Here is a 27,194-nt window from a genome sequence, read left to right as displayed (position 1 = left end):
ATGTTGAGCTCTGCTACCTTCTTTTCTAGCATTTGGACCAAATGGCTCTCAAGTGACTCTATGCTGGAGATGGATTCTTGTGAGCAGGGAAGGGAAAGGTGCCCTACCCTGGGGACATGAGAAGGGAAATAGTGTGGGCTCTTGGAGGGAAAACAGGAGAGAAACTGAGAAAATGCATAAGGAAGGACACATTCCCTGATTATTAGGACCTTGAGCATGATTCTGGGCACAGCTATTTTAAAGATCTCCAAATACCCAACCAACCTGTGATCAAAATTTGATCACTCTGGAAAGGAACTAACATACAGCCAGAAGGGAAAGCCAGGGAAGGGGAGATCCAGCAGGCAGAAAACTGGCAGGCTGAAGAAGTGAGTGAACCGTAATCAGGGAGAGCAAGCCATTAGAACAAGCAGCCTGCATTATTATCATGATATAGGTACTGGGTCAGTTTAACTCTGGTGGAAGGTGGCTCAACTCCATTGACTTCAGCAAAGTTGTGCTCACTTATTTCAGGCTGAATTTGGTCAATACTTTTATTGTGTAAGTAGCATCCTCTAATGTTCTTATTCTCACTAGTTGTGTCAGGAGGATTCATGTGGGAAAAATTACAACTGGAAACATGTAGTAATATAGTGCCTCCCATCTGAAGCCAGGGACATTCTGTCTGGTCTTCAATAAAGGGGGAGAGTGAGCTTGGAAATGTGTGTTGGGTTTTATAAGCACAAAGTTAAAATTCATGTTTAGTTTATGCACTTTTTTAAATTGTATGGACATTGTACTCCTTAAACCCAACCTTATTCTTTACAATACTTTGGTTCTTTACATCAGGCTTAAAAAGTCCATGATAACATTTCGGAAGCCCCAGCAATGTGCTTGACACTGTTCAAGGAACAAGTCCTTTCTCCAAAGTCTAAAGGACACAAATAGAGAAACAGGTCATGTTGGGAAGTCTACATTAGCTTGAAGGTTTAAGGAAGGGGGCTTTGAGTTTGGTTACTGGCTCATTTGTTCAGGACATAGGGTGACCATACATCTCATTTTGGCTGGGACAGTCCCCTTTTTAAGACCTGTCCCTGACATCCCAACTTGCCCATTTGCTCTTGCCAACTGATCATCAGCAAATGTGACAAATGCCAAGTTTTGTGAAAAAAGCGGGGTGCACCAATCTAAGGGTACGGAGGAACATTCAGGAGTGGCGGTGCTCAGGCTAAAACTAGACCCCAATTCCAAATAAACCCAGACATGACTGACCTGCAAAACAAGCTGCACAATCTACCTGAAATACAATGTTCATTGACTTATTTGCCCTTTCCTGTCATCTACAGTTACCTACATAATATTTTCATCCCCAGTCACAACAAACTAGCAAGAGGATTCTTTACTTTGAAAGAACCATAGGGCTGACTGGAGATACTTATTGCTGACAAAGGGTCATGAAATGAAGTGGGAGCTCTTGAATGTACTTTTTTTTGTTAAGTCTGAATGATTTTGTTATCTGATCAGGATAGAAAGGGCATCTCTGTCAACAGAAATTCAGTGGCCATTGTGTACAACACAGTGATGAACATGAATTTGTAAATATTTTATCTTAAAAAGACAAGGACAATATTGGAAATGTTCTTCATTACTGTAGCATTTAAAATAAAAACAAGAATATACAAAATCATGTACCTTTTGGTCTATTTTTACTACAATGAACTTTTGTTTGTCTTTTTCCATATGACTAAGTTTTATGAAGATAAGTGCTTTCAGGCAGGGACTGTCATTTACTATATATTTATACAGTGACAAACACAATGAGTCCCCAGCCTGGTTGAGGGCTTTAGGTGCTAGCACAAAATAAATGTTGAAATGTTTATAATAGAAAAACCTACAAAACCTAACAGCCAAATGCTAAGTTACAATGTCTTTAAGTTGTGCAGGAGGCTGAACTTGACGACCTCTTTTCCCCCTTCTGTTCTCCCAAAATCTCCCTCATATGGAATACAAAGAGTGGCTTAAAGCTCTGGTAAGCTTAGTTGTAGTACTTCCACTGACCTCACCAGAGGGTGTTTCAGTTGCCTACAGACCATAACGATTCTGTGAGTTCATCCAGCAGATGGGGGACGCTTTTCAGTAGTTAAGTCTGTTCTAGCGTACAGCCCCCAATTGGCAAGCAAAAAGCAGTCTACACCAGATGTAGAAAAATAAAGATTTGGCAATTAACACTACTGGGAGTGGAGCAGCAGAGCTATTTGTGACTGTGCACTAGGGGTATTTCAGAAATGACCAGATGGCATCAGCCCGTGCATAGTACTGCACCTAACCTTATTCACAAAGTCAGAAGTTACCAAATACAAAACAGGTGCAACTCAATGGATTTTAGTGGATTTGCACCCACTTACACTAAGATCGAACTGGGCTGCAGGCCTGTGGGGTTTTTTTAAAGAGGAAATGATAACCTAAAATTAAAATAAGCCTAGTAAAAATCCATCTGCCAAAGTGAATAGCCGGGCTTATACAACAAACTATCCACAGAGTGCAACGTCTCCTTGGCCATCTCTGGAGAGTATTCCCTTTATTTCAAATAGACACACTCTCCAGCAAGAAATTAAACTTGTTTTTCTAAAAAAAAAGTTTTAAGAATTATTTTAGGGAATTTCTATGGCCAGTGTTATACAGGAGGTCAGAATAGATGGTTACAATGGTCCTTTCTGGCTCTCAAATGAATTCACACAGAAAAATGAAAAGACAAAAACATATCACTCATGGATAAACACTTTTCACAAAGTGATCGCTCAATATCTCACCTCTCAGTCCTTGTCCTCAAAGGAAACTTGCACAACACCTTCAAAAGACAAGCCTGGGGATTTAAATTCATAACTCTGCTAGGCTCCAAAAGTCATGGACTTAAACAGAGACACTGGTTTATGACTCATTACAACAATTTGCAACATACCGTACTGCCTGCTAACCACTAATTAATTCCCACTTCATTTTAGTGACCCACCTACAGCATGTGTGGAACCCTTCTGCGTAATCATCTGTCCCACCTTGTATTTAGTGCAGACTGTCTGGTTACTTTATCCAGACCTGAGGAAGAGTTCAGTGAAGCCTGAAAGATTCCACCAACCTCACATACCTTGTCTCTCTCTCTCTCTCTCTCAATACAAATTCAGTCAGATCTGGTATGACAGCTAGAAAACTTTCAAATACAAGAATAGACATTTGTTAACTGCACTTACAGAAAACTATCCTTCATTGTGTAGTATCATCACGTAACAGTATTTCTGAAATAAAGATAGCAGAAGTTGAACTCATTATAAAAAAAAGATAGGAGGATGTGAAGGGGACATGGCATTGGCAATATCAGGACAATCTGTAACTCAATGCTCACTGTTAACCACAGTTTTCAAAAAAGATTTTGAGGAAAGTTATGTTATCCCTTAATGTTGCATAATAGGGGGAAGCAAATATACACTTATTGTTACCTACTTTATCTCCTCTTTTGAAAAAAGATAGGATAAATCTGACGCATCTCCAAAAACATAAAGGCAACGGGCAACTTGTTTTTCCCCCAGAACAGTGCTCCCAAATTAGTGGATCTTTTTGCAAACCAGCATCTTTCATTCTCTAAAAATGCACTATAAAATACAGAAGTTTATACAAAAAGCATATTCCAAATAAAGTAGAAAAATCAAATCTTTGCATGTATTAATGTAACAGATGATATTCAGCCAAAAAAAAAATCAGAATCAAAAGGAGTATCCGAATAATCCAGTGTTCAATAGCATCTACATTCCAAATGTACAAAAAGTAGCTATCTGAAATATCAAGCATGACAACTCAAAAATCAGTTGTGTATCTCATCATTGTAGTATCATTATTCACAAATCTGATACTGAGGTGTAAAAAATTTAAAAAAGAAATTATACTTGGATTTTTCAAACTGTTCCTGTTTTCAAAGCAGAATATGGCTCCCTCCTTGTCCTGTTTAGTGTGTCATAGATTTCCATGCCTCATACAGCAGGTGAGAGGACATGATATGAGAGACCAACAAACAAGGATAACAGAGTCAACAATTGCTTGATTGTGTTATTTTTACTGTTGCCTCACTGAAGTTGCAAATATGGCAAATAGCAACAGAGGCTCGCCCATTGCTTTCCAATAGACGGTCATTATCTCATCCTGTGTAAAATGAGCCATCTGGACAGGTTTGCCATAGCCCTGAAATTAGTACAAGGTTCAGCTCCAGCCTAGTGCTTATGAAAGTCATGATGTACAGTACTAAATATTTTTGGACTCCACTGTAGCTGGTAGTGGGCACAACAGCAATTCCAGTACATATACTTACACAATGAAATAGAAAATATTGTTATTGTTCCATATGCACAATTCTGCACGTTGTTAGTGTTTGCATAGCATTCTGGCTCTGCTTCTCTCACCACTTGTACGAGAGTAGGTTAAAGCTGCTCTTGTGAAGTAGTTGGCTGCATAACCTTTTAGCGCCTATTTAAACAGTAGAACCATCAAAAATATCAAATTCAAAATCAACTATTCAGCATTTGCAGTGAATTAAATTACGTTTTTGTTGTAACTGAATGGGCCCTAGCATTAAGGCCCCACTCAGGCCTAGTCAGGAAAAGTCAACACACTCGGCTAGTGCTACATCAGCTGGCATTCTGTCTCTTCCTGATGTTCTTACCCAGCCAGACACTAAACAAGCAGTTGTTGTTAGTGGAACTAATGAACCCTTGAAAGGCACAGGAAAATCAATAGTCAGAAAAGCTCCTTCTACTAGTCTGACTCCTTCTGGCCTCCCTTCCTGAATGGGGCAAAACAAAGAGAATGTCAATAGCTGGAAATTAAATGTTCAAAAGAACTCATCAAAGCACTAATCTGTAACTATTCTCATTTTGCCATCGACAAGGAGATCACAGAGTTTTGTGCAGAGATTTCTCCTGAGGCTGAGGATCAGTCAAAAAGGGAGCTGGAGAAAAAAGGCCCTGACCTCTGTGAAACTCACATTGAGGTGTAGGAAAATTAGGCAAGAGGAGAAAATAAATAGGGCAGGTCCACTTCCGAACAGCATTATGAACCAGTGGAGTGAGGTACTAGCAAGACAGACTGAGAGGGACCAGGGATGATAAAAAAAAATAATTTGTCTTAATTGCAGTTTACAGGACAAATATCACTTGAGTAACAGAAACTACTAAATGAACAAGGTACACGTAGTTTCCAGCCCTCTGTCCATTAGCCCATGGGGTCCTTTGCCACTTCTCTTCACTCTGTACCCTTCTTACTTATGAAGAGGACATTGCCACCTTCAAGAGGTAAAGCCAGTAACAGGCACACTTCCGGGTGATCAGCAGGTGGGTCAAGATGAGCTGTTTGCAGATTACAGTACCAAGAGAAAGACCATGAACGGTAGCTTCCTTCTTTCAATCTTTTCTGAGCCTGATCTCTATGCCTCCTGCTCAGTTCTGTTAAGGGCCAGAAAATCCCATGATAGATGCAGCTCCTCAAGTCATTATGTGCAGCTAAGACAGACCAAAGCAGCAAGACCCATGATAAAACTGTGAGACATAACAACGCTGTGACTGAGCCCAGACCAAAACCTTGGACCTGAACAATGCCAAACCTTGGGAAAATTTAAGCTATCTCCAAACTTCACGGCTGGCCCCTATATTTGAATTGGGCTGAATCAAAACCAAGCTCTGGATCGAACTGAATTCTGGGGAAAATCCAGTTCTGAATTCCATCACTTGAGCCCATCTCTACCACTCACCTGCAGGGCCCAGGTTTCAGTCCTAAACTAGGTCATAAGTGAATTATTTGGAAGGCTTTCTCCTAATATTTACTGTAGATTTAGTCCACATCACAAAGTTAGCATACATTTGGCACCATTTTGGTTTGTAGTAAAGATAAATCCCCAGGACCAGCTAAGCAGAACTGATGAATATCTGGACTCAGATGCACTGACAGAGAAATATGTGGAAAATTACATATTCTTCTCCCTCGTGGTGCTTCATTCAAGCCAATACTATTAGATAGGGCTGTCAGCGATAAAAAAAATTAATCAAGATTAATCATGCAATTAAAAAAATTAATGATTAATTGCACTGTTAAACAATAATAGAATACAGTTTATTTAAATATTTTTGATGTTTTCTACATTTTCAAATATATCGATTTCAATTACAACACCGAATACAAAGTGTACAGTGCTCACTTTATATTTATCTTTGATTACAAGTATATGCACTGTAAAAAAACAAAAGAAATAGTATTTTTCAATTCACCTAATACAAGTACTATAGTGCAATCTCTTGATTATGAAATTTTATGTCCAAAAAAACTGCATTCAAAAATAAAACAAAGTCCACTCAGTCCTACTTCTTGTTCAGCCAGTCGCTCAGACAACAAGTTTGTTTACGTTTGCAGGAGATAATGCTGCCCACTTCTTGTTTACAATGTCACCTGGAAGTGAGAACAGGTGTTCTCATGGCACTGTTGTAGCTGGCATTGCAAGATATTTTCCTGCTAGATGTGCTAAAGATTCATATGTCCCTTCATGCTTCAATCACCATTCCAGGGGACATGCGTCCATGCTGATGATGGGTTCTACTTGATAACAATCCAAAACTGTGCGGACCGACGCATGTTCATTTTCATTACGAGTCAGATGCCACCAGCAGAAGGTTAATTTTCTTTTTTTGGTGGTTCGGGCTCTGAGGTATCCACATCGGAGTGTTGCTCTTTTAAGAATTCTGAAAGCATGCTCTTCAGATTCTTAAACCTTCGGTCAAGTGCTCTAGCTATCTTTAGAAATCTCACATTGGTACCTTCTTTGCGTTTTGTCAAATCTGCAGTGAAAGTGTTCTTAAAATGAACATGTGCTGGGTCATCATCTGAGACTGCTGTAACATGAAATATATGGCAGAATGCGGGTAAAACAGAGCAGGAGACATGCAATCCCCCCCTCCCGCGGAGTTCAGTCAAAAATGTAATTAACGCATTTTTTTTTAAATGAGCATCATCAGCATAGAAGCGTGTCCTCTGGAATGAAGGGGTATGCATGAAGCATGAAGGGGTTTATGAACGTTTAGCATATCTGGCACATAAATACCTTGCAATGCTGGCTACAAAAAAGCCATGCAAATTCCTGTTCTCACTTTCTAGTGATGTAAATAAGAAGAGGGCAGCGTTATCGCCTGTAAATGTAAGCAAACTTGTTTGTCTTAGCGATTGGCTGAACAAGCAGTTGGACTTTTAGGCTCTGAAGTTGTACATTGTTTTGGTTTTGAGTGCAGTTATGTAACCAAAAAAAATCTACATTTGTAAGTTGCACTTTCACGACAAAGAGATTGTACTACAGTACTTGTATGAGGTGAATTGAAAAATACCATTTCTGTTTCTCATATTTACAGTGCAGATATTTGTAATCAAAAATAACATACACTTTGATTTCAATTACAACACAGGATATAATATATATGAAAATGTAGAAAAACATTCAAAATAGTTAATACATTTCAATTGATATACTATTGTTTAACAGTGTGATTAAAACTGCGATTAATCGCAATTAATTTTTTTGAGTTAATTACGTGATTTAACTGTGATTAATTGACAGCCCTACTATTATAAACATTTATTTAAAGGAATAGCAAAAGAAAGTCCAAATTACTTAAAGGATTTACCCAAGAAACTGTGCTCACAAGCTTGGACATGCATTGAAATTTACACTATTTAAAACCAAAACCAAGAGGTACTTGTAGCAATGACAGGGTGAAAGTGAGCCTCATTCCTGAATGAAACAATAATTGTTCACCAAATAGCAACAGACATAATGTCCATGAAATCCAAATGCCAGCCAACTCATTCAGCTACTGAGAACTGAAATAAGGTAAGAAAATTATTTGGTTAATCTGTAGCTCTGTTTTAGTGGTTTTCACTTCAGAATCTGACTGTTGCACTTAAAACAGACCCACAAAATAATCTTCTATCATGGATATTTTTCGCCATCAAAATTTTCTTCAGGTGTATAAAAAATATACAGATCAGTGGTAAAATATAGAGTACTGCAGGGAAAAGAAAGAGAAAGTGTGTGTGTGTATGTGCTGTTGAGTATTTAAAGATTTGTGTCAGCCAACTGCATGAGTTAGGAGAATACAGCTGGCAACTGACTAACATTTCTTTACTGCAGTGGAAATATACCTATATTTTTAACTCCTTCCTCAGAAGCATGAGGGATGGCCACAGCTGGAGATGGAGCACTGGACTGGGAGGGCCAGGACTCGGAGGTGGCACCGAGCATTCTCTCTCTCTCTCTCAGGTGCTTGGCTGTCTGGTTCTTGCTCAGATGTTCAGGGTCTAACTGATCGCCATATGTGGGGTTGGGAAGGACTTTCCCACCAGGTCAGATTGGCAGAGAGCTTGGGGAATTTTGCCTTCCTCTGCAGCATGTAGGTACAGGTCACTTGCCCTGATTATCCGGGTATATCTCACTTAATAATTTCCCTGCCATTGCAAGACCTCAGGCACTGGTGCACCTCAGTCCCTCCTAATCTCTGCCTGTGGCACAGAATAGTCTAGTCTTCTGTGAGCTGTGATACTTTGGTCTAATTTCAGTTGTTGGGTTTAGTGTGTGGGTGCTGGTGGTCAGACAGATGATCCTGTGGTCCCTTCTGGCCTTAAACTCTGTGGCACATAACAGTCACGTTTATTGTATCCAGTTATGTGCCACATAGGCACTGACCAAAAAAAGCAAACTGTGATTTGTTAAAAATGCCTGTAGTGCAACAAAGCAATAGGCTAAGTCCCCTAAATACTATGGTGAAATGTTTCTCTCAAAATAAAAGACTTCGGAAATGCCGCACTATCGCCAACATTTTGCAGAAGTTTGGCAGGTCCCATGTGGCTTATCCCTAAGTATTTGATAATCTGCTTTAACTGTCTGCTAAAGATACAATTTTACAAGCACTGATTGTTTCTGCTTTCTCAGGGGGTCCAGTATATTCCTGTCAAAGCTCTAAGGCTGATGGATTTTCCCATTTCCCTTGCTCCATACTTTAACACATAAGGTTCCACATCATAGCCTCTATTCATATAGCCAACTGGATTTGGACCACACCCAATTTGGATCCAATTGAGGATGCTTTTTAATTGACTTGCTGGTAGGAGCTGCAAGAAACTGCCTTCCCAATGCACTTTATCCATTACTTGCACTTTATTGTTATTGGCTTCGTCAGAAACAAAGAGGGCATTTACAACATAATTATGGTGGCTCTTAAATTTTTCGAACACCTTAACCTGACAGTAAAAGCCTTACAAAATCCTAATAGTTCTGAAAGAACAGAATCAGTAAGAATGTAACTTCAGAAAAGGAGGTTCCATACTGTTGGAACAAAACTCTTCTACAAGCGTGAGTACAAACGAGAAACCTTTTCATAAATATCCTGGAAAATGGTGCGTGTGTCCAGCCCAGACCTGAGCCCAATGAAATGTTTTTGTTGCACTTGTTACCAGCACTGTTTGTTGCATTAGTTACCAATTCTTGAAAGTTAGCCCTCATTTTGCCACTTTATGCATGAGAGAAGCCTGAAGCTGTGTCATTCACATTGTCTCACAGTGTAGCACAATGGATCTGCAACACAGGAGACTACAGCTCCCATCACCCTTCTCCCCACCGCACATCACTTTCCTCCTGGCCTGGTATGATGAATCCTGAACCAGGAAATGGCCAGGCTTTATTGGGAAGCAGCTCCTGCATGGCAAGCCAGGAGATGCAGAGAAACTGGAGGCAGAGAGGAATCCCCAGGAACCATATGCAGAGCAATGTGCAGAACAGACGATGGTTTGTGAGGGACTTATGGAGGAGCAGCCATGTGTGGGCAGGAGGCCAGTGCAAGAGGGGTCCCAGTAAGAGACACTAACTGAGCCTGGCCTGGAAACCCACAAGCTCCTAACTGCTTGAGTAGTGACTGAATTGGGGAGGGCAACCCCAGGTACTAGACCTGAAGAGCCCTGACTCTTGACTGGACTGCCCTGGGGCCCAAACAAGAACCGTTATTGCTCAGTTTGAACTGTAATTGTTTAAGACCCTGTACTTAGGGTATTTGCAACCTTTCCTTTTCCTGCCAGCCCTATTAAAATATCCTTTCCCTTAGCCCTGTGTCTGAGTGGTTACTGGGACCCACCAGGGCTGGTGCCTACAAGGCATAGCTGCTAAAGAGCATACAATGCTCGCCTCCAAGTCATGGTACAAATGGCACACTGCTGGGTTTGGTGTATTCCAATACTAAGCAGCCCCGCTAAGTACAGTATTATAATTGGTGGTATTGGATTGTAAAACTATTGTCTGGCCTGCTTATTACTCACACAAATAGGTCACAGAAAAGATCATTTATTTGTGTTTACCTAAATTGTATCCTCCAACTGCAGGATCCCTTCAGGCCTACTAGGGGTGTTGCATAAGCCCAGGAAGCACTATCCACTCTAGAGCTGGGACACTAAGAACCCCTCCCCTCAACTTCTCTACTCCTCCTGGACTACCTCTTTCCTTTGGCTCACCCCCATTGCTCACCAGTCACCTATCAAGCTCTCTATGGCCACCTCTATTTTGGCTCTGCTCCATGGCTGCATGACTGTCAGCCTCGGCCCTTCAACACCACAGCTCCCAGGAAAATCAGCCCTCTGCTGCTTCCTGGGCATTCACTTCCAGATTTCTTCCGCCTCCAGTGTTGTTTTTGGACATTAGCCCTCAATGGGACCCCTGCTTCTGCAGCCTACAATCATCATAATAAACAATGGTCCAATCTGGCCTTGAAATCTATGAATCATCCCAACTTGCTCCTTAGTTGAGTCATTTTTATTGTCTTGAGGGACTAGCAAAAGATGCAATATTAACCCTAGAGAGGGCTGCTCTGGGTTCCCAGAATGAGGCCTCGCAACTTGTGTTCACAACTCCTCTCAGACTGGTTGCATATTTAGGAATAGAGGGAATGACTATTAGGGTTTGGTACAGCAGGAAGGGATTAAAGATAGATATGAGCCCTGGCCCACCTCTAGATTTTAATGGCCATATGTTCCTGAATGGTCCTATTACTTGTTTGAACTATATAGCTCATTAAACTACACAATTCTGAGTTAAAAGGCAAAATAATGCTAAAGTAGATTTTCACACTGTTTTAATTTTTAAAAAACAACTATCAAGGTGTCTGATCTCATCTTGGTGCACGTTAATATGATCATTCATACCTCAGGAGAAAACTGTACCCTTCAGAGCCATATATTACCCATGCAAGAAACTTCCAGTGATGTCAATGGCAGCATATGATCCTATGGAACAAATTCAACCCTCAGTTATAACCATTCAGTTCCGTTCACTTCCATGGAAGTGAAAATTTCATGGGTTTAATAGAATAGATTTTGGTCCATCACAGAATGGCATTTCTCAATGGAATATCTACAAGACAGTGATGCATCTGGACTCAGAAAGATGCTTAAGCAATTATTTAAGAAAGCCAGACAGACAGAAAGAAACCCAAAGTACATTTACAAAGTAAATGTTCTCCCATGAAACTTAAAAGAGTTTTCAGGAAGGCTCAGCATAAATATAATGGTGCTGGATTAATGATGGCAGGCTAGAAACAGTTTGATTAAACAAAGCGGTACAAAAATAAATAGTTTTCACAACTTCCAAAACTGAAGCCTAATTGCATTTCTCACAAATTTGCGCAAAAAAAAAAAAAGGGAAACATGTCAGTTTGATCTTCAATTTTTCATTATTTTTTGTCACAAAGGTATATTTTACAGGTAGAAAACTGTTATTTTGCAATGAAAAACTAAATTGTCAAAATTTCTGGGCAAAAATTGCAAATTTCTGCTTGGAGTAAATTCATGAATATGTATAAGTTTGCTCAGAGTTAGCAGAGAAATCTGTGTCAATGGTGCAAATATTAACGTTTTGCTATGGCTCGAATTAAGGAATAAAGGCAACAAAAAAATGAATAACTAAAAAGGTAAAGACAGGTACACTTACTTTGTCTTGGGAAGTCCAATCCTCAATGGTAATGAGCACCTGCACTGAAATCTATGGGAATTTTCAGTGCTCAGTACCACTCAGGATAAAGCCCTTAACAGCTAATGAATGACAATAGTGCAGTTCATTTTACAGTAAAATTAACAGTGCTATATCTATAGTTTTGATCATTCACCATATCCAATATTGAATAAAAGTAATAAAATGATTTATCTGATCAGTTACATTTAAATGATTAATATAAAAATGTAAAAAATATTAAAAATAGTTAACGTAACAAAATAATATTAAGCAGATGAGATTTTCCAAGATAAGATCCAGTTGTCAGTCAGTTAAAATTAACAATTTTTTTAAAAAATTCCTAATCAATGGCATCGCCACTGCAAAATTATTATTCATCTTAGCCATCTAACTAAAATTCCTGTAAGTGAAATACATTAAAACAACTGCAAATCTCTAATAGCTAATACATTTCAATTTTGCCTCAAGCTGGGAGTTCAGTGCTAAAATGAAGTTTATAATCCCATGAGCCCATTCAGTTATAAACTGCAGGTGACAAATCAAGAGACTACAAACTATGCTCCCTGTGTGTGAAAATCAATACCCGAAAAGGTTTTCTACACCTCCTTTGACAGCAATTTAACAGCACCAACAAAAATGCATGTGCTAGTGGTGTAAATGTAGGGATGAAGGGCTATGAACAGAACAGTGACTCTTAGACAGCCTTTCACCACATTCTACTTACAAAGCTTGAGATGCTGTGTGCACAGATGGGAAAAGAAATCTAAGGCAGGTGCAGGAGAAAGCTGGAAAGAAAATAACTGCAAACTTACATTAGTGATCTATTTTCTGAAACCAGCTTATCTTATATTGGATTTTTCTCCCACTAAGAAATATCAGATTTCTTCAGGACTAAGAAATAGTTCTTCACATCTGCCAGTGCTGCACATTCTGCATTTTGTTCCAGTGTCCTGTACTAGACAATACAGCATGCATTAGCTTAAGATGCTTGTCATGGAGGGTACAGATAAATCGGTTCAATCCCCAGCAGCTTCACTTCATTATTACTAAAGATTAATGTGACACTAATTGGTCCTGAGCCTGATCTATTTATTGAGTCTTTTACATGTATGAGCTGTAGAATTAAAGCCACTTAGCCATTCACAGGGAATGAACAGCAACTGTTTAATTTTTCGAAGGGATTTTTTCCTATCATTTTGCAATACACCTTCATTTTATAATGTAATCAATCATATTTCATCATTGGAGTGCTTGAATATTACTTTTAAGGCAGTTTTATATTAATGAGGATTTTTAATAAAATTGGACATTATTCTTTATCCACAAGAAAAATAATAAGAAACTGTTAACCATGATACATACTGTAATCCTGAGTGCTGACAATAGGTCTTGCTCAAGATGAAGTATTTTCATCAGTAAGCTAGTTATTATGCATTACCAGCATGTGCCCAGTAGCCTAGCGTGACACCAATTTGCATAATTTTTCTTCTCTAACAGGCTTCAAAAATAATAATATGCATACTAGATAAAATCTATTAATTTTAAACTTTAGCTGTTATTTTTAGGAAGTAACTTATCAAAAGAACCTTGAAAGAATTAAAATTAATAAATTATGAATGTATCGTTCTGGCTATCAGCTGTGGGCCTGTAGCCATCTAAACTGAATTCAGAAATGAAGCCTAAGGCAAGTCCAGAAGCAAATTGCTCTGGGTCCTCCCCATGGAAGTGACCACAATAAGGTGAAAGGAGAATGCCACTGTCCGATAATTACCAAGAGCAGCAATGACCTGGAAAATCAGTTGACGCTTTCATTGTACAGCTAGATTATATAGATAGATAAATAGTGATGAGTATTGGATATGCACACAAAGCTGTTATGGCTGAAGTATTAACAACACCTTAATCTACAGCAAGAAAAAACACCATGAATACCGATTTTTTTTTGCACACTGAATCTAAACAAGATATTCCTGTATGTTAATATCCATCAGAAAGATTAATGTGTTAGAAAACTTTGATGGCCAATTAGCTTCAGAAAGAAGAGTGAAAATATCTTTACATGGCATAATGGAATAAATGAGGGCCCATTCCTTATCTTTATGAATTAAACATTTGTATATCCCAACTTGTATAGCAAGTAACATGACTGTAGTAGAGTATATTCTCTTGGATATTCACCCTGTCAGAAGTCTGGCTAAGTGACATCTTCAAAGAGGGATTTAGGCCTGGGTGCAATTTACTACACATTTGATATATTGCCATTGTGAAATAATATTGCTCACTGTACAATGTATGAGGAAGGTGATTACACATTTACACATGGACTCAGTCTCCACTACTACAAAAACAAATTACCAAAAAGCACTCATCTACCCCAGTGACAGATGCTGTGTAAAAACCTAAAGACACATACGGAAAAACAACATATGCTCTTGTACACACACATGCCCTCACAATAAAAGCAGAGAGGGAAAACTTTGGGGGCCTGATAGCGCCAGATATTTGACCCCTGAGAGGCACTCATCAACTTCAATTCCTACTAACTTCAGGGGATTTGTGGCAGTTTAGCGTCTTCCGGGATTGGGGCCTGGGGGAGAGAACAGGTTAATAACAAAAAATCCTTCATGAGTGGAATCTTCAAACAACAAGTTAATAGAAAATGAACAAACCAACCCTTCTTCTTACTCTAGATTAACTCTTGGGCTACTGCAGGTGCTCTGAAAGAGGGATCAGGTAATTGGGGCATTCAAGCCAAGATGGTGAAATGGAGCACACTGCATAACAAAGAAAACCCAGTTCAAAAACATAATAAACAAGGAAAGATGCTCTCATACCAGTGTATTTTGATGTATTTTTCCAGTTCAGTTTTTTAAAGCTCTTCTGATAAACTTTGACTTTACATAGTTCAATCATTATAGTGTATCACCCATCACTCCATTTTCTCTTTGTGCCTTACACTTTTCTTTTACATATTGGTTTTCACATACAACTCCATATTCAATAAAAATGGACTTTCAGAATGAGAAATGGATTAAAATATTGTGATATAATTTAATATTTCAAAGACATGATCTAGAGATAATACACTGCACTGTGTTGTATTCTAGCACACACTGTTCAACAATAGAGTCATTTTCCTCAATGAAAGTATTGGCTGCATATAATTTTAGAGCCCAGATTTCTGCTAAAGAAGGCAGGGGGAAAGAGAGAATGCAGTATGGTGTAAGGGGTTTTTTTGGCCTAACTTTGGGAAGGCCTCATTAGACAGATAACACCAAAAGGCTTCATTTAAAAGTATGATTGTGGGAGGCAGGAGTTGGTGGGTTCTGTTCCTGACTATCACCAACTTCCTAACACCAGTGTTGCAGAAACTGAAATCTCTATGTACTTCAGTTTCCTCATCTATAAAATGGAAATACTATCACCTGCTTGCCTCCCAGGTCTGTTGAAAGGTACCTCCTGTGCACATATCACAGGTATAATACTTCCAGTATTGTAGCATAGAACTGTCGATACTACTGCCAGTATATTTCCAGTATACACACTCACACATTTACATGGAAGGACTTTGAATTTCTTTCATGGTTACATTTCTATAAACTAGAAATTGTATATTACATAGTTTACAACAAAAACACTCTCACTAGAAAGGTATCTTTTCAAAAAAAGAAGTCTTAGCAAAGTTTACCCAAGAAGCTCAGTCCAGGGTACTTCAGCAAAAAACCCTAAAATCCTTGTTTAATGTACTGTACTGCTCTTTTGCAATTGCTGTATCCAATTTGTATTCCTGTCGTATCAATGCCACCAAGGTAATTTTCTATAATGAATTATTTATATTCTGTTGTAATCAGACATCTGAGATAGTCTAAAACATTTATATGGCCACTTAGTTCACTAATGATAAGTGAGCTAGTCCTAAAAATGTGAAGCTATCTTAGAGACCTGTTGAACTAACATTCTGGCCAATATTTTATGTCAGAGGAGCCATCTACCATATGGATCAATGCAACCACATAGAGTAGAGAGGAAGGATAGTTTTGTGCTTAAGGCATGGGTCTGGGACTGAGTTTTTCATTGATTGGAAGGTCAGAAGGGACCATTGTGATCATCTAATCTGACAACCTGTGTAGGACAAATAAAACTTCCCCAAAATAATTCCTAGATCTTATCTTTCAGAAAAACATCCAATCTTGATTTTTAAATGGTCGTTGATGGTGAATCCGCCAAGAGCCTTGGTAAACTGTTCCAATGGTTAATTACTCTCTCGGTTAAGAACGTACACCTTATTTTCACTTTGAGTTTGTCTAGGTTCAATTTCCAGTCATTGGATCATTTTATAGCTTTCTCTACTAATTTGAAGGCCCATTATTAAATATTTGTTCCCCATGTACAGACTTGTAGACTGTAATCAAGTCACTCCTTTAATCTGCTCTCTGTTATGCTAAATAGATTGAGTTCTTTGAGTATATCACTATAAGGCATGTTTTCTAATATTTAATCATTCTCGTGGCCCTTCTCTGAACCCTCTCAAATTTATCAACATCTTTCTTGAATTGTGGGCACCAGAACTAGACACAGTATTCCAGCAATGGTTGCACCAATGCTGAATATAGAAGTAAAATAAACTCTGTACTCCCACTCAAGATTCCCATTTATGCATCTCAGGATCATATTAGCTCTTTTGGCCACAGCATCATACTGGGAGCTCATGTCCAACTGATTGTTCACCACAACCCCCAAATCTTTTTCAGAATTGTTGCTTCTTATGATAGAGTCCCCCATCCTGTAAGTATGGCCTACAATCTTTGTTCTTAGATGTATACATTTACATTTAGCTCTACTAAAATGCATATTGTTTCCTTGCACCCAGTTTACCAAGCAATGCAGATCATTCAATCAGTGACCTGTCCTCTTCCTTATTTACCACTTCTCCGATTTTTGTGTCACCTGCAAATTTCATCAGTGATGATTTTTTGTTTTATTCCAGGTCATTGATAAAAATGTTAAATAGTGGAGGGCCAAGAACCAATCCTTGTCAGACCCCATCAAAGCAAACCCAATCAATGACGACTCCCTATTTACAATTATATTGAATTACCAGTTTTGTGAAGAACATTGTGTCTGACCTAGGGCACATCACAATTTCTCTTTGCCTCTGTTTCCAGTTTGTAAAATCTAGGATAATAATCTCTACTTCACAAAGGTCTCATGAGGATAAATTAAGTATTATCATAAGACATTCTAGTATCACTGTGGTAGAAGAGGGTATATGTGCCTAGAAAATTGATTTTAATTATTAAGAGATAAACATGGGCACTGTGACTGGCTCTGAAAGATAGGCCACAAGTCCAACATGGCCAGAGTCATGGTTCAGTCCAGAACATGGGTATTCTGGGACTTGTTTGCAGGCCTGATAGGAGTTAGAGGCACAGCTAGGAATGCTGGGAAGGAGTTCCCAGGCTATAAGAAGCAGCCCTCCCCTCAGAACACGGAGTTCTCTCTGCCAAGAAAGCCTAGGAAAGAATAGGGGTGGGTCTCTGTATGGTGGGAGGAGACTGGTACAGAGCAGGTGGTTTATGCATAGGGACCTGATAGATGCCTAAGAGGTATAGAAGGGGCCTGCAAGGCTGGTAACAGGAGAGTTTCCTGGAATACCCCATGGAGAGTATAAATAGTACCACTGGGGGGAAAGTAAAGTGAGAATAGCATGTGGATGGGATTAGAGGTTCACCTCATGGGATTAGAGGACCCCAGGGAAATGTGAGCTCTCCAATGGGTTTAAGGGACGGCCTTTGGTACGGGTGAATGAGGCAAAGGCCCGGAGTGCCATTTGAAGCAGAGCGCCTCTGGAGCAGCTGCTTCCCCCAGCTCTACAGCTACTCCTGCTCCCTGCCTTGGAGCCACCCCGGCCAGCTGCTCCCTGGAGCCTCCTGTTTGCTGTGCAAATGGTGGGGGAGCGGGGTGCTGATGTCAGGGTGTCCCCCTCTTTCTGCCCCCCATGTACCCCCATCTCCGCTGAGCTGGGGTTGGGGGACAGAACTGCTGGTGACTGCTGCTGTCTGAAGAAGCCTTCAGACTGTTGAGTGCCACTCTGCTTAAAGGGACAGCGTGCTGTCTCACACACACACACACACTCTCTCTCTCTCTCTCTCTCTCACACACACAGTCTCTTGCACGCTTCCCCGACACCCACTGTCTCTCTCATACACACTCTCTCTCCCAACACTCTCTCTCTCACATACTCTCCAACACACACACACACGTGTATTATCATCATCACTTTTTGGTACTTCCTGCAATGCGCATATATTCTCTGTAATTTTATTCTTTCAAAGTTGTTAAGGATTAGAGTACTGTTATTTTAGTTTTTTGACTGGTCTGTGCATTATATAATTTTATTTCTCTCTTATGCTTAAATTTAATTCTTTGAGCAGTGAGTTCTAAAATGCCTAATCTGTCCTGGCTGGGATAATTATCATTTTTACTTTTATTATCCTATTGTGCTTTGTCATTCATTATTTAAAGTGGTACAATCAAATAATAGTATCCTTCTAGAATGTAATGTGAGCTTGTACTAACCTTAGCAGTGCCAGTTTAAAAGCCATTAGCTAAACATATAACTTTAGACACTGTGCAGATGAAGGTCACTTATTTTCAAATAGTATTTTTAGTTATATCTCTAAAATAGCTTCAAATTTGCATGGAAATAAATTCAGGTCCAACTATGATACCAGTAGCAATGATGGAGTCAAGTGTTAGTGAGTCATGTACATGATTGTGATCGGTAAACATAAATGCCAAAATAATTAGAAAAATTAATTCCCTTTTGTAATGAAAAAAATCTTAATCACATATGTTAAAATTAAGTATGTTTTTAGTGGAGTGAAAAACAATTGACTAAAATAGAGTAGATAATTGTAGTAACACAGAGTGTGTCTGTTAGAGAAAGTAAGCAGATTTTAAGCAGATTTTTTTTATTTTTATTTATCTCTGCTAAAGATAGTGTACAAAATATCAAACATATGTTTCTGGTATCTGCATTACAGCTCCAGAACTGATAACTCAAGGCTTGGAATTGGGAATATCTTGCTGTATTATCTCTTGATTATTCTAAATTTACGTATGAACTTTAAACGTGGCTTTAATTGGAGTTTGTATATATATATATATTTTTATATAACAATTAGATACAGTATTCCTGTCAGCTAATTCCTAAATTATTATCTGCAAAAAGCCCTAGAGTTTTCAGGTGCCTAAGTAGTCCCTGGAATCACAGTTAAAGTTTCCTACTGCCTCCAAAAATCTGAAATGGTGTCCCGGTGAGCCAAGATTGGCCAGTGGGCTGCAGGAGGGCCATGCATTCCCCGTGTGACAGCACAAAGCCCGCCTTGAGGCACATGATGAGCACAGGCATCACAAGCCACAGCAGCAGCACAGAAGGGTGGCAATACACCACATACCATACCACCCTTGCTTCTGCACTGCTGTTGGCCATGTTGCTTTCAGAGCTGGGTGCCCGGCCAGCATGCTCCAGTATCAGGCCACCCTGCTAGTGCTTAATTTGTGCCAGGGTTCAGCTCTGGCACCTCTTTCAATACAAATTAAACACTGGGGGAGGCAGCGGGGCCCAGGGGTGATGGAGGAGGGGTGGGAATCCCAGGGAGCACATGGAGGCCAGGGGTGATGTGGGAAGCGGCGCCAAAATACAAGTTCGCCCAGGGTGCCATTTTCCCTAAGGCTGGCCCTGAGGGCATGAGTGTGGCATGCAGCAGGAGATACTGGGGATTCTGCAGGAACAAACAGACATGTTGAGGTGTCTGGTTGATCTTCAGGAGAAACACCTTGAGGCCAGACTCCCTCTGCAGCCCCTCAGAATGGCATTCCTGCATCACCATAGTCTCCCTCTCCCAAACGTACCAGAAGGCGAGGGGGGAACGTGCTATATCCCTTCCACTCAACACTGGGGGAGGGTCGTACGAATAAAAGGTGCACACATGATGATCTTTGACAGGCAAGGCCACTGTATTTAAAAGACACAATCACTGTGTTTTCCCCAATTTTATTCCACTGACTGTCCAAGGTTTCATTCTTTTTCTGATCTTTCACTTCCAATATGTTTGTGCAATAAAAGTCCATGTCCTGAGAATGAAATAATCTTTATTACTTCACACACTGGGGAAAGGGGGTAAGGGGAGGTACAGGGAAACTGAGGCAATGAAGGAGATTTGCTAGAGATATAAACCCAGCAGGCACAGCAAGTTCATAGTATGGGAAGGCACAACTCAAGAAGCAGCGCACAGTACTGTGGGTCTTTACTAAAATGGTTTTTTAAAGCCTCTCTGAGATGCAGTGTTCCATGCTGAGCTCTTCTTATAGCCCTAGTATGTGGCGTCTCAAAATTAGCAAACTGCCTATCCACCTCCACACCCACCCCTGTGGAAAACTTCTCACCCTATAACCATTGGGATATTGCTTTCACTGAGGTCTAACCTAAACTGCACCAGTGACCCTTTAAAAGGCCAAAGGTGCATTCAACCACCATTCTTCACCTCCTCAGTCTATAGTTGAACAGTTCCTTGCTGCTGTCCAGGTGGCCAGTGTCCGGCTTCATGAACTATGAGCGCAAGGGGTAGGTTGGGTCTCCCAGGATCACTAATGGCATTTCAAAGTCACCAATGGTGATGTAAGCAGGGTCTGAATGAATGCTTCCCTGACATCTACCTGGGAGGGGGAGAGACTTGGGTGTGCTTATGTAAATACAGTTTACTCCTGCTCTGCTTACATATTCAACAGATACAGCGGTGCCAAAGTAATCAACTTTGGCTGGTGTTGGGTACAAATCACCTTAGTACTGAATGCAGGGATGGTGAAATATGGTTTCCCATGTTGTAATTATTGTAGAAGTAAATGAAAGCAGGACTGGGCTTAATCTGTCTCAAATGAGGGGGCCACCCTCAGTTGAAAGAACCTCTCTAAGCCAGGGGCTCAAATGTCAGAGTCCTGTGAAAGGCAAGGCAAGGCAAGGCAAGGGGTATCCCCAGCCAGGAGGTTGCATACCCTCAAGGGTCCTCCCTAGACTGGTTTAACCTGTTCCTCCCCACTGTTAGAGCTAAATAGGCTTCATTAGGAGCCTCTTCATTATGTTAAATGCCCAGTCAGAGCTGAAATCCCTTGGGGTAGGACTGTGTTTCTGCCCAGCCTGCAAAGAGCTAAAAATCATTGAGAGCTGAAATCACTTAAGATGGGTGATGTTTCTCCCAGCCTGCAAAGAGCTGAAAATTACTAAGAGACTGATGTGCAGAGGTCACAGCAGAGAGGTAGGTGGCAGTAGAAGGTGACTGACAGTCAGCTGGTGAACGAGTGGCTGGGGCGGCAGAGAGGCGCGACAGGTGGTAGAAGGGTGGCTGGTGGAGAGGCGCAGCAAGAGCGGTGAGCAGGCAGCTGGTGGAAGCAGTGAGCAGGCAGCCAGCAGGAGCGGCCAGCAGTGTGGCTGGCAGAGAGGGGTGGCAAGTGCCCAAGCAGCTGAGCAAGTAAGATACCTCTTTACCCCACCCGGGGAGTGGGGGAGGGGGAGGTGAACTCTGCAGATGCATCTCTGAACTGTGGGTCTGCACTGACCAAGGACAGCAACTGTGAGTGGGGTGCAGAGAAGGGCCAGGCATGTGAAAGGGACTTTTTTGGGTTGCTGGACTTAAGAACCTGAGGAGAAAAGGGCACTGCCCAACCTGCTTGGGGGTGGGTCTTTTACTCATGGCTTATGTTTATGAACCCTGTCTGCGGTGTTTTCCCAAATTAACACCGAGTTACTTCCCTCCTTTCATTAAAAGTTTCTTTTCCATGCTCAGACTCTGTGCTTTCAAGTGGGGAAGTATTTGGTGTGTAAATTTCCCAGGTTACTGGGTGGGGGCTCGAGCCAGTTCTGTGTGGTATCAATGGAAAGGAACCCCTAGATATTGAACCTGGTCCTGGTTGCTGCTGGCTCCACCTGGCAGAAGAGTTACAGTTATTTTGCATTCCAGAAAGAAAATCCCTGCTTGCAGCTTTCTGAATAGACCTGTGTTCTTAAAGATGCGTGTGTCATGCACCTTCCCTGATCATCCCATGTTGATGTCGGTTAAATGGCCCTGGTAATACACCAGCACTTGCAACACCACTGAAAAGTATCCCTTGCTGTTTATATACTCTTTGACAAGGTGATCTGGTGCCAAGATAGGGATATGTGTGCCATCTATCATCCCACCGCAGTTAGGGAACCCTATTGCAGCAAAACCATCCAGTATGTCCTGCATGTTGCCAACAGTCACTACCCTTCTTAAGCAAAAGGAGATTAATGGCCCTGCATATTTGGATCATAACAGCCCCCACAGTGGATTTACCAACTCCAAATTGATTCCTCACTGACTGGTAGCAGTCTGGCATTGCAAACTTCCACACAGCAATTGCCACTCGCTTCTCCACTGTCAAAGCAAGTCTCATTTTAGTGTCACTGCAATGCAAGGCTGGGAAGAGCTCCGTGCACAGTTCCTGGAAAGTGGCCTTGCGCATATGGAAGTTCTGCAGCCACTGATCATTATTCCATAGCTGCATAACGGTGCAATGCAACCAGTCAGTGCTTGTTTCCTGGGACCAGAAACGGCACTCCACTGTGTTCAGCTGCTGTGGGACTGCCAGCAGAAACCAGGAATTGTTTCGTTCTATGCCTTCCAGCAGGGCTGCTTGAAGGACATTGCCATGTTCTGCATGGCTGCTCCTCTCCCAGCTCTGGAAATACTGCAGGATAAGATAGGTGGTGTTTGTAATGCTCCAGAGAAGAGTGCACAGCTGAGCAGGGTCCATGCTTCTCAGGAGATGGCATATGTGTGGCTATGCCAGCCTTTAATGGCATGAAATATTATGCGTTTCAGTTGAGATCAGGGGTGTGGAGGAGAAAACTGCATCACGGGACGTTGAAGCCATGTTCCCACTCCCCCTTGTGAGAATGTTTTGGTCCCATGAGGCATTGCAGGCGCTTTCCAAAACCTCCTGCAGAGAATTGCACTGTGGGATAGCTGCCCACAGTGCATTGCTCTCAGCATGGATGCAAGTGCTGCTAGTGAGGATGCGTTCCACCAACACAAGGAGTGTGGTGTGGACACGCACTACTGACTTACTGCGGTGACTGGATATTGATTTAACTGAAGTAGACTTAAGTTTGTAGTGTAGACATGCCCAGAGACATAAGGTAGTGGGGAGTGCTACAGTGGTTCAGAGATTCCTCCTTCTGTGCATGAAGGGGAGAAAGCCCCATTATGTGGATCTGGTGAAGCACTGTCCAGGCCACAGATACAGAGATGGAAAGGGAAAGGACCTATGAAGTCATCTAATCCATCCCCCTTGACAGTATGGCATTGTTCTCCACAGTACATTTTCAAGTGCTTTATCTAATCTGGTTTTAAAAGTTTCAACTACTGGAATTTCCACTATCGTTCTGTGGATTAAACAAAATATTCCCAGTATCTTGTTGGAGTATATGCTCTTCAAACCAAGGAATGTGCTTTCTTTTGTGTTTTTACAGTGCCTAGCACATTGTGGGAGCTAGCAGAATACAAATAAATAATTGCCATATTAAAGGATTTATTCCAGATAATTCATAATGTGAAATGTAAAGGCATAGCACAAAGTACTATGAAAGTACTCGAGTGTATGGATGTGTTTGTGACATACTCACACAAAGAGAGTAGCCCAGCGGTTCTCAAACTTCATTGCACTGTGACCCCCTTCTTACAACAAAAATTACTACATGACCCGCGTAGGGGGGATGGAAGACCGAGCCTGCCCGAGCCCCGCTGCCCCGGGCTGGGGGGCAAAAGCTGAAGCCCAAGGCTTCTGCCCTGGGCAGTAGGGCTTGGGCTTCAGCCCTGGGCAGTGGGGCCCAGGGCCAACACTAGCCTTGGTGACCCATTAAAATGGGGTCCCAACCCACAGTTTGAGAACCCCTGAGGTAGCCTAATATTTCTGTCCTTACAATATTGCTATTTTCAAAATACTGAAAATAGCTGAACTGTCTAGAATTTGCTAACTGCTACTTGCAGTTTCCATCACATCATTTCTGAAAAGCAGGACCTACTTCAGAGGGCGATTATCATCTTTTCAATCCACTGGATGATGGAAATGTTCTATAAATCCCTAAGTGGATTTGTCACCATGTTTCTGGAGGCAAAACAGGAAGCAGTTTCTGCTCCACCAGCTCTACAATTGGATAAGCTAACATAAGTACTATACAAACAGCTATATCATGGTCAATATTTTCATCCGCTTACATAAAGGTAAAGTCTGACATCATTTTAACATACTAGTGTTTGGGCCTGACATGGACATTTTGGGTGTACAAGGAATACAGTAACAAATCCTTATTGCTCTATAGAGTATACATTCCTATATCCCTCAGGTATCATCTGGCATTTATATAGCAAGTGAGCCTTTTAGGAATAAAAAGGATCAGTATTACAAAATACATAACACGTTCATGCTGTTTTTGTTTAACCAATAGTCAGTGATTATTCTCATAAATAAGATTTAATTCTAAAATCACCTAACATGTAAAGCAAATCCTGGTTCAGAGCCTGGTCAAAGAAACCCAACCATCTATCTTTCAACTTTTGTTCTTTTCTTCTTTACATTAAATTAACAGTTCTTACACACCTCTGCGGATTCTGTATATTTTATGTACTGAAGATTACTCTCAGCCTGAGCAGGACTACAAAAGAATCCAGATCTTTAGTTTATGGGAGTTCATAAAAGGTACATAGATGCTAAGTCTGAAGTGTAACAAAATATGCCTCTGGCTGATGAAATATTCATGCCTATTTGTCATCAAGGACTAACATCGTTTCTGGAAGACTTTAATGAGTAAATAAGAATACAGAAGCTCTCCCGCCTTTCTACAGAAATTACATGTACAAAAATACCTTTGCTACATTGAACTTTGGGTGTTGGAGTAAGAGGCATCCATAAACTCTCCTGGTAATGTCCCATTTCCATGAAAACCAATAACTTCAGTATTTAGGATACAGTTTTCATCTACAAATGATGATTCTACCTCTCAGGAACACAAATCTGGACTTTGTAATAGCCCCATCCAAACTGTACCGAAGATTATGACACTCATGGTCCCACCTGTGGTTCACATTTTCTCCAGGTGTGCATCCTTAGCACTCAGAAATGGAAAGTTACGTTAAACAGAAAGAGAAAGCTACCATAGCTCACCTTGCAATGTTACAAATGTGCCTCTTGCTAAATCAGTGTTACTGTGGCATTCCTTATAAGAAATATCAAAGTAGTGTTAATTACTTGCAAATGGAAATTGCAAAGATGTTGGCCTACATTCTTGGCTGCACTGTAACCACTTTGCACAAGTCCATAGCTGCAAACACAAAAGGATCAGGAATGTGATTCTGCAACTGCTCCATACAAGGCAGAGCAAGAGATGAGAAAACAAGAGACAGTTGGTTCTTAGAGCAGAAACCTTTGCAATAATTTGACTGGTGCGACTGCCTGTATCTCACATGATGCGAAACAACTATCCATCAGTTCTGAATAGTGTATTGAAGTAGCAGGAAATCTCCTCAACTCACTCTGTACATGCTCATTCAAAGGAAACTAGAGCCCCAACATTTTACACCACATTCAATCCCAGATTTCAGGACAACATATGCAAAACAAATACTGTAGCACTGCCAACCACATGTTCAAAAATCATGAGTCTGAACACAAGAAATCATGAGACTAGTATTAAAAAAAATCCCAAGATTGCGGAAAAGGGAGGCTGGTTTTTAGGGGGTGTTGTTTTGGTCTGTCTTCTGATTTTGAGATTCCCCTTAATTATCCCCAACAAGTGTGTTACAAACCACAGGTCGAAAAATCAACCTGAAATGCATGAAAAGGTGCAGGCCTCATTTCATCCGTGCACTTGCTCCAACTCCCTTCAATACTCCAAAGAGGAGGAGGAGGAGGAGTTAGAAACAAGGTAACTAACATGGCGTAACTGTCTTCTTGAATGAGCATGGAGAGTTCAATCCTTGAGGGGGCCATTTGGGATCTGAGGCAAAAATTCAGGATTGGTCCTGCTTTGAGCAGGGGGTTGGACTAGATGACCTCCTGAGGTCCCTTCCAACCCTCATATTCTATGATTCTATGAAGGAGGTACCAATTCCATACATGAGGAAGGAGGATGAAGTGTGAAGCAGGGCATGTTATTGTAAGGGACGACCATCAGAGCTTGCCAATTACAGCAGGGGAAATAAATCAATTCTAGTGGAAGAACTGAAGAGATGTAATGTATACTCTTAGAGCACTGGTGATGAGTCTGCGTGCAAGAGAACCTTTCCCTTCAGATCTCTGTCAGGGTAGAGCCATTAATTAGGCAATATTTCATTCAAAGCCCTCCCCCCCATTGCAAGACAATCATTTATTGAGCTCTTGCTGCTTTGTTACATGGTGCTGATCGCTGGTTCATTTTCCAGCTGCTCCTGCAGCTCTGACTCTACCACCAACTTTCTGACTTTGAAAAACCTCATTTGCCGTGCTCCCGCTGCTTTGCTGCATGGTGCTGATTGCTGTCTGTCTTTCCCAGGAGGTTCCCAATCTCACTGTGGCTTAGATTACACGACCAGCTTCCTGCCTATATGGCTCTTATCAGAGCCTCCATCACTACTCCCTGAGGTGCTGTTTGTTGTTCTTCCTCCTGAAGTGGTTAATATTCCCTTTATTTTCTTCTTCTCAAGTCATGGTAAAATGCAGACAGGGTAGTTATACAGCAGCTTCACTGCAGTACACTGCACTGGACCATTCCAAAACACATAGAGCTACTTTCTCTCTCTTTTATTTGTTACAGCGCTGACTGCAGGACTGCAAGTCTCCCTCTCTCCTGTCAGGGACTGTAGTTAAAAACAGTGAAATCGATAAGTAAAGGGAGTAAGCAGCACTCGCATGAACTGCCAGTAACCATGTGAATGTCTTTGAAAGGCTAAAGGCAGCAAGTGCAAGGTGAGGGGAGGAGAGAGGAGAGATGGCAGAACTGATGAATCCCCCTTTATTTGCAAAGAACAAAGCTCTGACTGACGTCATTTTGGGAGTTCTTCAAAGACTCTGGATTTTCTTTAAATCCTTT

At 41.0% G+C, this 27,194-nt stretch overlaps 1 protein-coding gene across 7 annotated transcripts in view; it reads right to left on the bottom strand.

The window, feature by feature from the left end:
* Positions 1-27,194, bottom strand: part of MYO3B (myosin IIIB) — a 341,188-nt gene that overhangs the window by 299,801 nt on the left and 14,193 nt on the right. For 4 of the 7 annotated variants that reach the window (XM_048870181.2, XM_048870179.2, XM_048870180.2 and 1 more), the window contains exon 3: positions 3,225-3,269. The exons of the other annotated variants lie outside the window; for them this stretch is intronic. In XM_048870181.2, coding sequence (XP_048726138.1) covers positions 3,225-3,241 — 17 coding nt within the window. In that variant the 5' untranslated portion in view covers positions 3,242-3,269. The remainder of the gene's footprint in view (positions 1-3,224; positions 3,270-27,194) is intronic. 7 annotated transcript variants of the gene reach the window in all.

Source organism: Caretta caretta, chromosome 11 (assembly GCF_965140235.1).
Source record: "Caretta caretta isolate rCarCar2 chromosome 11, rCarCar1.hap1, whole genome shotgun sequence".
Lineage (NCBI taxonomy): Eukaryota > Metazoa > Chordata > Testudines > Cheloniidae > Caretta > Caretta caretta.
This window is presented reverse-complemented; position numbering and strand designations above follow the sequence as displayed.